Here is a 13,128-nt window from a genome sequence, read left to right as displayed (position 1 = left end):
TCATGAGTTTGAAGCCAGCCTGCCCAATATGGTGAAACTCCATCTCTACTAAATATACAAAAAGTAGCCAGGCGCGGTGGCACACGCCTGTAGTCCCAGCTACTGAGGAGGCTGAGGCAGAAGAATTGCTTGAACCCGGGAGGCGGAGGTTACAGTGAGTCGAGATCGCACCACTGTACTCCAGCCTGAGCAACAGAGCGAGACTCCATCTCAAACAAACAAACAAACAAACAAACAAAAAAGTTAGCCAGGCCTGGTGGCACACACTGGTAATCCCAGCTACTTGGAAGGCTGAGACAGGAGAACTGTTTTAACCTGGGAGGAAGAAATTGCAGTGAGCCGAGACAGAGCCACTGCAGTCCAGCCTGGGCGACAGAGCAAGACTCTGTCACAAAATATAATAATAATAAAATTAAAAATTAAGATTTTTAAACTCTATGAGTATATTATATAAATAACATTTGCATTTCAAAAATACTCAAGAAAAATATTCCCAAGAGACACAATTTTGCCTCTGGAGGACCAGGCTGAGGGGTCTGAGCTCAGATAATGAGAGCCACTCTCCCATCTGTGACGGCTGCAGAGCTATGGAACCCGAAGCAATATTCTTTCGTTCAGGCACTATTTACTGAGGGCCCACTATGTGTCAGGCACTGTTCTACTGGCTGGGGTAGTTAACAGTGACCAAAGCGACAAAAATCTCTTATTGTGGATCTTACACTCTATTGAAGGAGACAGTCAACAAATGAAATAAATTAATTAAACAGGGACAAGGGCTGATAAGAAAAATATAAAGAAGAGAGGGAAATAGATGTGATGAAGTCAATGAGAAAGGTGGCGTTGGATCAGGGGATCAGGAAGAGGGTGGCTTTTGAGAAAACGCCTAAGGAAATAATGAAGCGAAAAGCATTTCACTCAGAGGGAACAGCAAGTGCAAAGGCCCAGAGGCAGACGCCTGCCCAGTGTATTCACTGAAGAGCAAGGAGGCTGGGGCACAGAGAATGTAGACCAGGAACAGGAGATGAGAAATGCGGGGTGGGGAAGGGTCACATCACATGGGAGCTTCGGCTTCTACTGTGAAATGAAGCACCCTTGAATGGTTTCAGCAGAGGAGTGACAAGACCCAGCTTACATTTTTTTTTCTGAGACATGGTCTCGCTCTGCTCTGTTGCCTGGGCTGGAGTGCGGTGGCACAATCACAGCTTACTGCAGCCTCGAACTCCTAGGCTCAAGTGATCCTCCTGTCTCAGCCTCTGATTTTTTTTTTTTTAGAGACGGGGGTCTTGCTCTGTTGCTCAGGCTGGTCTCAAACTCCTGGGCTCAGGTGATCCTCCTGCCTTGGCCTCCCAAAGTGCTGATATTACAGGCATGAGCCACCACACCTGGCCCCAGTTTACCTTTTAACAAGATCACTGGCTGCTGTGTGACCAACAGACTGAAGGAGGGCAAAGTGCAGAAGCCGAGAGACAGGACAGGAGGCTACTGCCTTAACTCAGGGTGGAGACAATGGTGGCCTGGACTAGGCTGGGACCTAGGGGTGGTGAGAAGTGGCTGAATGTTGAGTGACACATTTTGAAGATCGAGTCAACCAGATACGCTGATGGGTTGATACAGACAATGAGGAAGAAAAACCAGGACCTCAGCTATAGACAGGCTAAATTTTAGATGTTTACTAAATATTCAAGTGAAGATAACAAACTGGCTACTGGTTATAAATCAGGAGTTCAGAGGAAAAGCCCAGAGGAGTGATCTTCTATTGGTGGCATTTAAAGCCAGAGGTTGGAAGAAGCACCTAGGGAGTGAGTGCAGGTAGCAACGAGCCCTAGGGCATGAACAGGTCACCATTTTATTTTATTCAGTTTTTATTTTAATTTGTTTTTGGGACAGGGTCTCACCCTGTTGCCCAGGCTGAGTGCAGTGGTGTGATCACAGCTCACTGCAGCCTTGAACTCCCAGGCTCAAGCGATCCTCCCACTTCAGTGTCCTTAGTAGCTGGGACCAGCTAGCATGCACCACTATGCGTGGCTAATTATTTTATGTTCTGTAGAGACAGGGCTTCCCTATGTTTCCCAGGCTGGTCTTGAAACTCTGGGCTTAAGGGATCCTCCTGCCTCAGCCTCCCAAAGTGCTGAATTACAGGGGTGAGCCACTGCACCTGGCCTGAAATCACCATTTTAGACAATTTTAGCTAAAAGTTCCCTATCTTCCTGCTCCTTTATTTTCTTTCTTCTTCAAGAATTACAGCTACAAGATGACAATCCCATGAGAATAAATAATTAACACATGTAAACTATTTCACAAAATTTGGCTCCCCAGACCAAGGTGTGGTTAGATTCTCCCTCTTCCCTGGGCGTAGACAAGATGAAGACATTATACAGTGCCACTCACCTTTCAAAGTGAGCTGAGACTTCTCAAAAGGCAGGGCCACTCCTGCCCGGCTAGAGCTGGCAGATGCCATATCATCACCGTGAAGCTGTAAGACAAACAGAAAAAAGAATTTAGAGCATATCTGATAAGAAGACAGAGGAGTTTAACTCAATTTCAGTATTTAAGCTTAAAGAAACAGGCAAGAAAATAGAAACGTCCAAGCAACTGCAACCAGGGTATAGTTTGTCTTATAATGACTTAATGAACCTGGACAGGTCTTAGGATAGACTAGAAAGGACACAGGACTGTTATAGCAAAGTCTAGAGGAGGCAGAGTCTACTAAGACACCTCTGCCAGGCATGGTCGCTCACGTCTGTAATTCCAGCACTTTGGGGGGCCGAGATGGCCAGATCACCTGAGGTCAGGAGTTTGAGACCAGCCTGACCAACATGGCAAAACCCCATCTCTACTAAAAAATACAAAATTATCCAGGCATGGTGGCGCATGCCTGTAATCCCAGCAACTCCGGAGGCTGAGGCAGGAGAATCCCTTGAGCCCAGGAGGAGGAGGTTGCAGTGAGCCAAGATCAGCCATTGCACTCCAGCCTGGGTGACAAGAGCGAAACTCCATCTCAAAAAAAAAAAAAGATTGGCTGGGCGCAGTGGCTCATGCCTGTAATCCCAGCACTTTGGGAGGCGGGTGGATTACAGGGTTGGGAGTTCAACACCAGTCTGGCCAAGATGATGAAATCCCATCTCTACTAAAAATACAAAAAAATTAGCCAAGCGTAGTGGTGGGTGCCTGTAATCCCAGCTACTCAGGAGGGTGAGGCAGAGAATTGCTTGAACCCAGGAGGTGGAGGGTGCAGTGAGCCGAGATCGTGCCACTGCACTCCAGCCTGGGCAACAGAGCAAGATTCTGTCTCAAAAAAAGAAGAAAAAAAAAAAAGACATCTCCAAAAAGAACATCACAGATTCACAGCAGAAAGACAGCTAATCTAGTGTGCTACCTGTAGAGCAAGTTTGCTGCAAACACCTCAAGGAGGGTCTCTGGCCAAATGAGTAGAATCTGACAGTAATCCTTGCTAAAAGTATAATGCAAGAAAAAAAAAAAGGAAAGAGAAAAAGAAGACAACTAATACAATTATTTAAATGGGTAGGCTGGGTGCAGTGGCTCATGTCTATAATCCCAGCACTTTGGGAGGCCAAGACAGGTGGATCATCTGAGGTCAGGAGTTCAAGACCAGCCTGGCCATAATGATGAAACCCCATCTATACTAAAAAACAACAAATTTGTCGGGCGTGGTAGTGGGTGCCTGTAATCCCAGCTACTCGGGAGGCTGAGGCAGGAGAATCGCTTGAACTCGGGAAGCGGAGGTTGCAGTGGGCCGAGACTGTGCCATGGCACTCCAGCCTCAGTGACAGAGCAAGACTCTGTCTCGAAAAAAAAAAAAAAAGATGTGCAGCATCATTCGCCATGAGGTGTCCCTGTCATTCCGTCTTGGCTAGAAGCAAGTCTATCTTGTACTTTGAATGGATCTTTTACTTGTATGTGATTTTGGAATATCATCATTTGACATTTGAAAAATATTGGTTGAGTTCTGCAGATTTTCCAAATGTTGACACATTTCATTATGCAATATCCAAAAATCACATTTGTGAATGTCACCACTGATCTCATCAGACAAGTCTTTAAGCATTGGGAAGCCATTGAGCTCTTGGTAGTAGATAAAAGCATTCCAAAAGTCTAACTTTCCCTTAAAACCTTTCACTTAAAAACTCATATCCGCTCCCCTTCCTCCCTCCTTCCATCATCTCTACTACCTTGTCTTTTGTCTTTTTTTTTTTTTGAGACAGAGTCTCACACACCTAAGCTGGAGTGGTACAGTAGCACAATCTCGGCTCACTGCAGCCTCCACCTCCCAAGTTGAAGTGATTCTCCTGCCTCAGCCTTATGGGTAGCTGGAATTAGAGGCACCAGCACCACCTGGCTAATTTTTGTATTTTTAGTAGAGATGGGGTTTCGCCATGTCGGCCAAGCTGGTCTCGAACTCCTAACCTCAAGTGATCCGCCTGCCTCAACCTCCCAAAGTGCTGGGATTACAGGTGTGAACCACTGCACTCGACCACTCTTTCTTTTCTTTAAAAAAAAAAAAAACTCATATTTTATCATTGGTAACAAATACTGTGTTGTTTTCCTTGAAGTGTCGGGCTCACTTCATTCGTTTTCAAGAAAAGGCTTGCCAAATACCCAAATCTAGTAACACATTTGTCTGTTAGATGTTTAAGTAAAAATGGTACTTCACCCAAAAAGCAATTAATTCAGCTCCCAATTCAAACAACCGTGCTTTTTCCCAACACACCATTATACTTCAACAGGCGGCAGAAGAGCTTTTGGAGTACTGCCCATTTCAGCACACAGAATATTAAAAACACGTGCTCAGGAGTCAAGACTTCATAAAATTAATGAATTTTACCACTTCATCAAGGACATTCTGAGGCGAACCTGGCTTTTTCTTTTCTTTATACTGAGAGTATGTGTGGTGAAGGATACCATGACCACAGCAACAGCCCAATTGGTGCTAGCACCAACTGCTTTACTCACCTTTGCTTCTGGAACATTGGTGTGAATGGGATCACAGTGAAAAGGCAAAGTGTTAATGTCATTATGAAAATAGTTTCGGCCAGGCACAGTGGCTCACGCCTGTATTCCCAGCGCTCTGGGAGGCCAAGGCGGGTGGATCACCTGAGATCAGGAGTTCGAGACCAGCCTGACCAACATGGTGAAACCTCGTCTCTACTAAAAATACAAAAATTAGCCGGGCATGGTCGTGGGCGCCTCTAATCTCAGCTACTTGGGAGGCTGAGGCAGGAGAATTGCTGGAACCTGGGAGTCAGAGGTTGCAGTGCGCCGAGATCATGCCACTGCACTCCAGCCCGGGCGATGACAGCAAGACTCCGTCTCAAAAAAAAAAAAAAAAAAAAAGAAAGAAAGAAAAAGAAAAGAGTTTTAACCTTGCAAAACCCTAAAAGGGTCTGGGAGGCCTCCCAATGTCTGAGGACCACACTTGAGAACTGATGCTGTTAAATTCTTGTGCCTTTGTATCTTATGTTTTTTAGAGATGGTATCTCACTCTGTCGCCCATGCCGGGAGTGCAGTGGCATGAACATGCTCAGTGCAGCCTTGAACTCCTAGACTCGAGCAATCCTCTCACCTTGGCCTCCTGAGTAGCTGGGACTATAGATGTGCCACCACAACTCTAATATTTTGTTGTTGTTGTTGTTGTTGTTGTTGTTGTAGAAACAAGGTCTCACTACGTTGCCAGACTAGTCTCAAACTCCTGGCTTCAAGCTATCCTTCTGCCGCAGCCTCCCAAAGTGCTGGGACTACAAGCATGAGCCACCAAGCCTGGCCAAAATTCCTGTTCTATTCAACATCATTAATACCTTCTGTCATTCTATTTGTATGTGACCTCTCTCCCTGCCTTTCCATTTTCTTTTTTTTCTTCAATATTATTATTATTACTATTTAGACACAGGGTCTGGCTATATTGCCCAGGCTAGAGTACAGTGGCTACTCACAGGCATAATCATGGCTCACGGCAGCCTCGAACTTCTGCACTCAAAGAATCTCCCTGCCTCAGCCTCCTGAGTAGCTGGAAATACAGGATCGGACCACCAAGCCCGGTGCCTGACTTATCTTAAAGAGTTGTTCAGCTTTAAAACATGGTTATTAATTCACCATATTACTCTAAGAATGAAAGCCCTTGGCCAGGCAGAGTGGCTCACGCCTGTAATCCCAGCACTTTGGGAGGCCAACGCAGGCAGATCACTTGAGGTCAGGAGTTTGAGACCAACCCGGCCAATGTGATGAAACCCCATCTCTACTAAAAATACAAGAATTAGCCGGGCATGGTGGCACGCACCTGTAATCCCAGGTATCCAGAGGCTGAGGCAGAAGAATCGCTTGAACCTGGGAAGCAGAGGTTGGAGTGAGCTGAGATCACGCCGCTGCACCCCAGCCTGGGGGAGAGAGTGAAACTCCATCTCAAAAAAAAAATAAAATAAAATAAAGACAAAAGCCCTTCATATGAGAATTAAATATGGTTACAGGAGAGGCACAGTGGCTCACATCTGTAATTCCAGCACACTGGGAGGCTGCGGCAAGAGGATCATGTGAGCCCAGGAATTCAAGACGAGCCTGGGCAACATAGTGAGACCTTGGCTCTATTTTATAATTTAAATTTAAATTTAAATAAATGTAGCTATGGCTAAGTGACAATGATTTTGACATTTTCCATAGCTAAAGTCAAACAATGTCACGCTCCAAGATTTTTAGCAAACTCGAACAGAATTTGTCTTATGTGATATATCCAGTTTCCAAAAAGATTTAAAGTGGCTAGTTTTTCTAGACTAGTCTGTAATAAGCATTTTACTTCCACTGGAAACCTCTGAAATGGTACTTAGCAAATGGAATACAACACCAAACTCTTCTTATCAAGAGCTCCAGAGAGACCTCCAGGTTACCAAATCCCATAGCAATTCTCCATCTCCTCTTACATGACTGACCTATTGGCAGCATCTGTCACAACTGATCACCATTTTGTTCTTTAACTGCTTTTTTCCCTCAGCTCTGGGGATACCAGTCCTGCCTCATCCTCCTCCTGCCCCACCTGAGCCTTCTTGGTTGGCTCCTGCCCCATCCTCAACCTCAAGCAATCAATGTTCTACCTCTTCTCAGTTACCTCATTCTGTCTCAGGCTTTGAATGTCATCCCTTTGTTTGTCTGTTTGTTTGTTTGTTTGAGATGGAGTCTCGCTCTGTCACCCGGGCTGGAGTGCAGTGGCGCTATCTTGGCTCACTGCAACCTCTGCCTCCCGGGTTCAAGAGATTCTCCTGCCTCAGCCTCCCTGGTAGCTGGGATTACAGGCACCCGCTAACATGCCCAGCTAATTTTTGTATTTTTAGTAAACACAGGGTTTCACCATGTTGGCCAAGCTGGTCTCGAACTCCTGACCTCAGGTGATCCGCCCGTCTCAGCCTCCCAAAGTGCTGGGATTACAGGCGTGAGCCACCTCGCCCGGCTCCGGAAATTTAATCTTAACAGTATTGAGAGGTGGGGCCTTGAAGAGGTGATTGGATCATGAGGGCAGATTGATGTTACTTCAGGGCGGGGGCCATTATCTCAAGAGCAGGTTTGTTATAAAAGCAAGTTCAGCCCCTCACATTTCTCTCTAGCTCTCCTGCCTTTCCTTCCACTTGGGATGTGGAGTACAAAGGCCCTTGCCAGGATGTGGGCCCTCCACCTTAGACTTCCCAGACTCAAATACAAAGAATAAATCTCTTTTCTTTATAAATTACCTAGTCTCTTTATAAATTATCCCGTTTCTATTATCCAGTTATGGAAACACAAAATGAACTAAGACACTGTCTAACTCAGAGTAAAAACCAGCGGGCGCCTATAATCCCAGCACTTCGGGAGGCTGAGGCGGGCGGATCACCTTGTGCTCAGGAGTTCAAGACCAGCCTGGGCAACATGGTCAAATTCCATCTCTCCAAAAAAAATACAAAAATTAGCTGAGTGTGATGGCACATGCCTGTGGACCCAGCTAATCAGGACCACAGAGTTGGGAGGATCCCTTGAGCCCAGGAGGTCAAGGCTGCAGTGAGCCAAGATTGTGCCACCGCACTCCAGCCTGGGTGACACAGTGAGACCCTGTTTGAAAAACAAAAACAAAAAAAGAGTAAAAGCCAAAGACCTGCAAATGAACTTTGACGTCCTATGCAATACCTTCCCCCATTTCCACACCCCTCTCTGACCTCATGGCCCACTTCCTGCTCCCCAGTATCCCCCCACCCTCATCATGCTGTGATTACTGCCACACAGGCCTCCTCACTGTTCAACTATCCCTTGAACGTTCAGACAGACTCCCATCTCAGTTCTTTTTTTTTCCTTTTTTAAAGCCAAATTTAGCATTCAGGGGTTGTATACAAACTTTAGTGACACTAATGTTAATAAGTTCTGATAACCCACTACCATAGGACCAACCTGTTTTTTTGAGACAGGGTCTAGCCCTGTTACCCAGGATGGAGTGCAGTGACATGATCATAGCTCACTACAACCTTGACCTCCTGGGTTCCAGTGATCCTTCCGCCTCAGCCTCCTGAGTAGCTGGGACTACAAGCATTTGCCACCACATCCAGCTAATTTTTTTCCTTTTTTATTTATTTATGTATTTATTTTTTGTAGAGATAGGATCTCACCATCTTGCCCAGGCCAGTCTTGAACTCCTGGCCTCAGGCAATCCTCCCAGCCCCACCTTCCAAAGTGCTGGGATTACAGGCATGAGCCATTTCACCAGGCCAAAAAGATGATGTTTTGACTCACTTAGACTAAATTTGTCTTGGCAAAGCAGTAAAAAGATCAACTCTCTTTGCTACTCATCAGATTAGAAAGAGATGAGAAGCCTGACAATTAGTGTTGGAGAGAAGTCTCACATGCCTGTGGAGGCAGCGCACATTAGATGGCAGCTGACAACCTCCGGCAGAGTTAAAGACGCGTAATTTTGGACCCACCAGGGTTCTACTCCCAGGCATTTGGAGAGGGAGAAATTCTCCAACACACACAGAAGAGGCCATGTTCAAGGATGTTCATCATAGCAGTATTTGTAATAGTAAAAAATTATAAACAACTTAAATACCCATCAATGGGGGAATGGATAAATTGTGATATATTTCTAAAATGGAATGCTATATAGTACCTGAAATATATGAATTTAATCCACATGTACAAATCCCAAATGATAATGCCAAGAGGGGAAAAAAAAAAAAAAGGCAAGTGGCAGCCTTAGTACGATGTCTTTGGTGTACACTTGAACTTACACAAAACAACTGTATACGTTGTTGTTGTGGACACACAAACGTTTAAAAGTATAAAAGTATGACGGGAAGGAACCACACCAAGTTCAGAACAGAAGTTCCCTCTAGGGTAGGGGAGGAGGGAGCAGGGGAATTGGAGTGGGGAAGAGACCAAAGGAACCTCAACTGTATCTACAACATTTTATCTTTCAAAGAAAAAAGTTCTGGGGCAAATATGGCAAAATGTTCATATTCATTAAATCCAGATGGTGGTTTTTATGACTGTTTGTTATCTTCATCTCTAACCATTTTATATGTTTGATCTCTTTCATAAATGAACAATAATTTTAAGGGGAAGCAAAAGATCGTATCTTGAATAATGCAGGAAAGATTATAAATAATTATAAATTGAGCCTTGGGGCTTTTAGTTAACGGGTTAAAGCACTAAAAGCTGGAAATCCATTATTTACAGACTTTAAAAATAAAAGAATATTTTAGAAATCTTTACTTCTATTGGGACTCTTTCTTTCCTAAGGCAACTCAACTAATGGTAGTTTTTAAACTATCTTGTTCTCCTGAACTGTAGCAGTTTTGAGCCTTTGGTCCTGACTCTTAGAGAATGGAACTTGAAGCCCATACATGGCCTGTTCAACAGAAGAAAGACCAAACTTTTTGATCTACACTTCAGGGCCGCAAAACTAAAACAATCAGATAAATTCTAAAGAAGGCTCAGAAGGAACAAAGGCAACTGGGAAGGCAGGAGAAACAGGGTAGATAAAACATCACCATGTTTTCTTTCTCCAGTGTCTTTTAAAATTGCAGTCCACTGCTTATATAACAGTAATCCATGTTATTCTATAGAGCTTTGTCTGGAGTTCCAGATCTAATGAGCAAGATACCACCCTGACATTATATAACGTAGGCATTTGGAATTGTAAAACCTTTCCAATTGATGCATAAAGAAAAATAACCGGCCGGAGCCACGCACAGTGGCTCACGCCTGTAATCCCAGCACTTCGGGAGGCCGAGGCAGGTGGATCACCTGAGGTCAGAAGTTTGAGACCAGCCTGGCCAACATGGCGAAACCCCATCTCTACTAAAAATATAACAAATTAGCCGGGTGTGGTGGCGGGCGCCTGTAATCCCAGCTACTTGGGAGGCTGAGGCAGGAGAATTTCTTGAACCTAGGAGGTGGAGGTTGCAGTGAGCCAAGATTGCACCATTGCACTCCAGCCTGGGCAACAGAGCGAGACTCCATCTCAAAAAATAAATAAATAAATAACCGGCCAGGTGTGACAGCTCACACCTGTAATCCCAGCACTTTGGGAGGCTCAGGCAGGCGGATCACTTGAGGGCAGGAGTTCGAGACCAGCCTGGCCAACATGGTGAGACCCCGTCTCTATGAAAAATACAAAAATTAGCCAGGAGTGGTGGCGCAACTATAATCCCAGCTACTCGGGAGGCTGAGGCAGGAGAATCGCTTGAACCCGGGAGGTGGACGTTGCAGTGAGCCGAGATCACGCCACTGCACTCCAGCCTGGGCAACAGAGCGAGACTCTGTCTCAAGAAAAATAACCGTAACTATAGAAAGGAACAGATCCCATCCCCATCAAAGTACTTTCGACCTCTCAGCTTTTGCCTCCCATCTTAGACAAGGTTCCTAATGCGTATTAGGTCCAAATCCCCACTATCCACTACAAGAAGCTTAGGAAACCTGAGGCCCAGACTTTACACTCTGTCTCAGCAACACGAACAGATGACTCCGTACACGTACTCAAGTAATTTCTCCCCTGCTAATAGCCATGGAAAGTAATTGCATCCTAATCACTCCAAAACTCTGAGTGAGTATAAGCTTTGCTGGAAGAGGGAGAAGGGGGTCAATGTTTAAAATATAACTAAAGGTTACCAGATGAACAAAGTATTTCATTATTGAAGAAACTAACGGACTTATTGCGAGGGGGATGGGAAAGTCAAAATGTCCCCCTTTACTAAGTCTGGTAGATCTACTGAAATTTCTCAAAAAAAAAAAAAAAATATATATATATATATATATATTTATAGTATGAGTGTGTATGTATATATGTGTGTGTGTGTATCTATGTGTGTGTATATATATGTGTGTGTGTGTGTATATATATATATATTTGAGACAGGGTTTCACTCTGTCACCCCAATCATGGCTCACTGCAGCCTCAACCTCCTGGACTCAAGCAATCCTCTCACCTCAGCCTTCTAAAAGGCTGGGACTACAGGCACCAGCCACCAGACTCACCTAATTTTTTAAATTTTTTGTACAGATGAAGGGGGTCCCTATGTTGTTCAGGCTGATCTGGAACTCTTGAGCTCAGGCGATCCTCCCACCTCAGCCTCCCAAAGTGATGGGATTACAAGCATGAGCCACCACACTTGGTCTCAAAACTATAAATAACATATTTATATATAATATAAATACAAACAACATATTTCCTCTGAACTTATCCTCTACATAAATCTTGACAAGCATTTTAAAAATAAAATACAAACTAATAGGGTAGAAACTATAAAAGTTGTATACCAAACTATAATAAATAAAAAGATTTTTTTAAAAGAAAATACAGGCCGAGCGCGGTGGCTCATGCCTGTAATCCCAACACTTTGGGAGGCTGAGGTGGGTGAATTGCTTGAGGTCAGGAGTTCGAGACCAGCCTCGCCAACAGGGTGAAACCCCATCTCTACTAAAAACACAAAAATTATCTGGTCGTGGTGGCAGGTGCCTGTAATCCCAGTTAATAAGGAGGCTGAGGCAGGAGAATTGCTTGAACCCAGGAGGCAGAGGTTGCAATAAGCCAAGACCGCACCACTGCACTCCAGCCTGGGTGACAGAATGAGACTCCGTTTCAAAAAAAAAGAAAATATAAAAGTATATCACACACTAAGGAAAGTATTATTTCACAAAAAGTTTTACCAAATAAATATACATGTATATATATTAATAGGTGCATATATGATATATCCATATGTATATTGTATATACACATGTGTATATATATCCATATGTATATTGTATATACACATATGTGTATATATATCCATATGTGTATTGTATATACACATGTGTATATATATATCCATATACTGTTTTAAAATAAATATATATACATATATATACACACACACACATATACTGTTTTAAGATATAAAATGTATGTCTTACTAAAGGTTGCAGTCAAAAAAGCTTGAGACTACTGGTCTACAACAATCCCATCTAAGGTAGGGTTTTAGATTAAACAAACACTACAGAACCTAATAAGCAAATACTACACTAGGGACTAATTTCATTCAGAGAAATGTCATCAGTTTATTATCATTTTTTTTATTTTATTTTTTTTCGAGATGGAATTTCGCTCTTGTTGCCCAGGCTGGAGTGCAATGGCACAATCTCGGCTCACCACAACCTCCGCCTCCCAGGTTCAAGCAATTCTCCTGCCTCAGCCTCCAGAGTAGCTGGGATTACAGGCATGCACCACCACGCCCAGCTAATGTTTTGTATTTTTAGTAGAGACGGGGTTTCTCCATGTTAAGGCTGGTCTCGAACACCTGACCTCAGGTGATCCGCCCACCTTGGCCTCCCAAAGTGCTGGGATTACAGGTGTGAGCCACTGTGCCCGGCCTATTATCATTATAAGTTAAGAAACTTCCCACATCTAGGTAAAACAATCTCTAGAGCTTAGGTAAGAGGCATTCATTCATTTGACAAATATTTATTGAGCATCTATTATGTACTCTGCACTGGTTTTGGTGCTAGTGGTATACTGGTGAATAAAACAGAAAAAAAAATCCTTCTTTACAAGATTCTCCTGGTAAAGAGTCAAGAAAGATTCCCTCCTAGCTCTAGTTGTGGGAAGTAACCATAGTGAAATAGGCC

The 13,128-nt window shown here is 44.0% G+C and overlaps 1 protein-coding gene across 10 annotated transcripts in view; it reads right to left on the bottom strand.

Moving 5' to 3' along the window:
• Window positions 1-13,128, bottom strand: part of WWP2 (WW domain containing E3 ubiquitin protein ligase 2) — a 180,092-nt gene that overhangs the window by 152,276 nt on the left and 14,688 nt on the right. For 5 of the 10 annotated variants that reach the window (XR_010110280.1, XM_003814535.5, XM_003814536.5 and 2 more), the window contains one exon: window positions 2,389-2,473. Coding sequence is in view for 9 of the 10 variants with exons in the window: in XM_003814535.5 (XP_003814583.1) it covers window positions 2,389-2,458 (70 nt within the window). In the remaining variant the exon portion in view is untranslated. Of the gene's footprint in view, window positions 1-2,388; window positions 2,474-6,292; window positions 6,414-13,128 lie in introns of all 10 variants that reach the window. The other 5 variants (XM_055100406.2, XM_055100410.2, XM_063597709.1 and 2 more) reach the window with 2 other exon arrangements.

This window comes from Pan paniscus, chromosome 18, assembly GCF_029289425.2.
Source record: "Pan paniscus chromosome 18, NHGRI_mPanPan1-v2.0_pri, whole genome shotgun sequence".
Classification (NCBI taxonomy): Eukaryota; Metazoa; Chordata; class Mammalia; order Primates; family Hominidae; genus Pan; species Pan paniscus.
The sequence above is the reverse complement of the archived record's forward strand: the minus strand, read 5'-3'. Positions and strand labels throughout refer to the sequence as shown.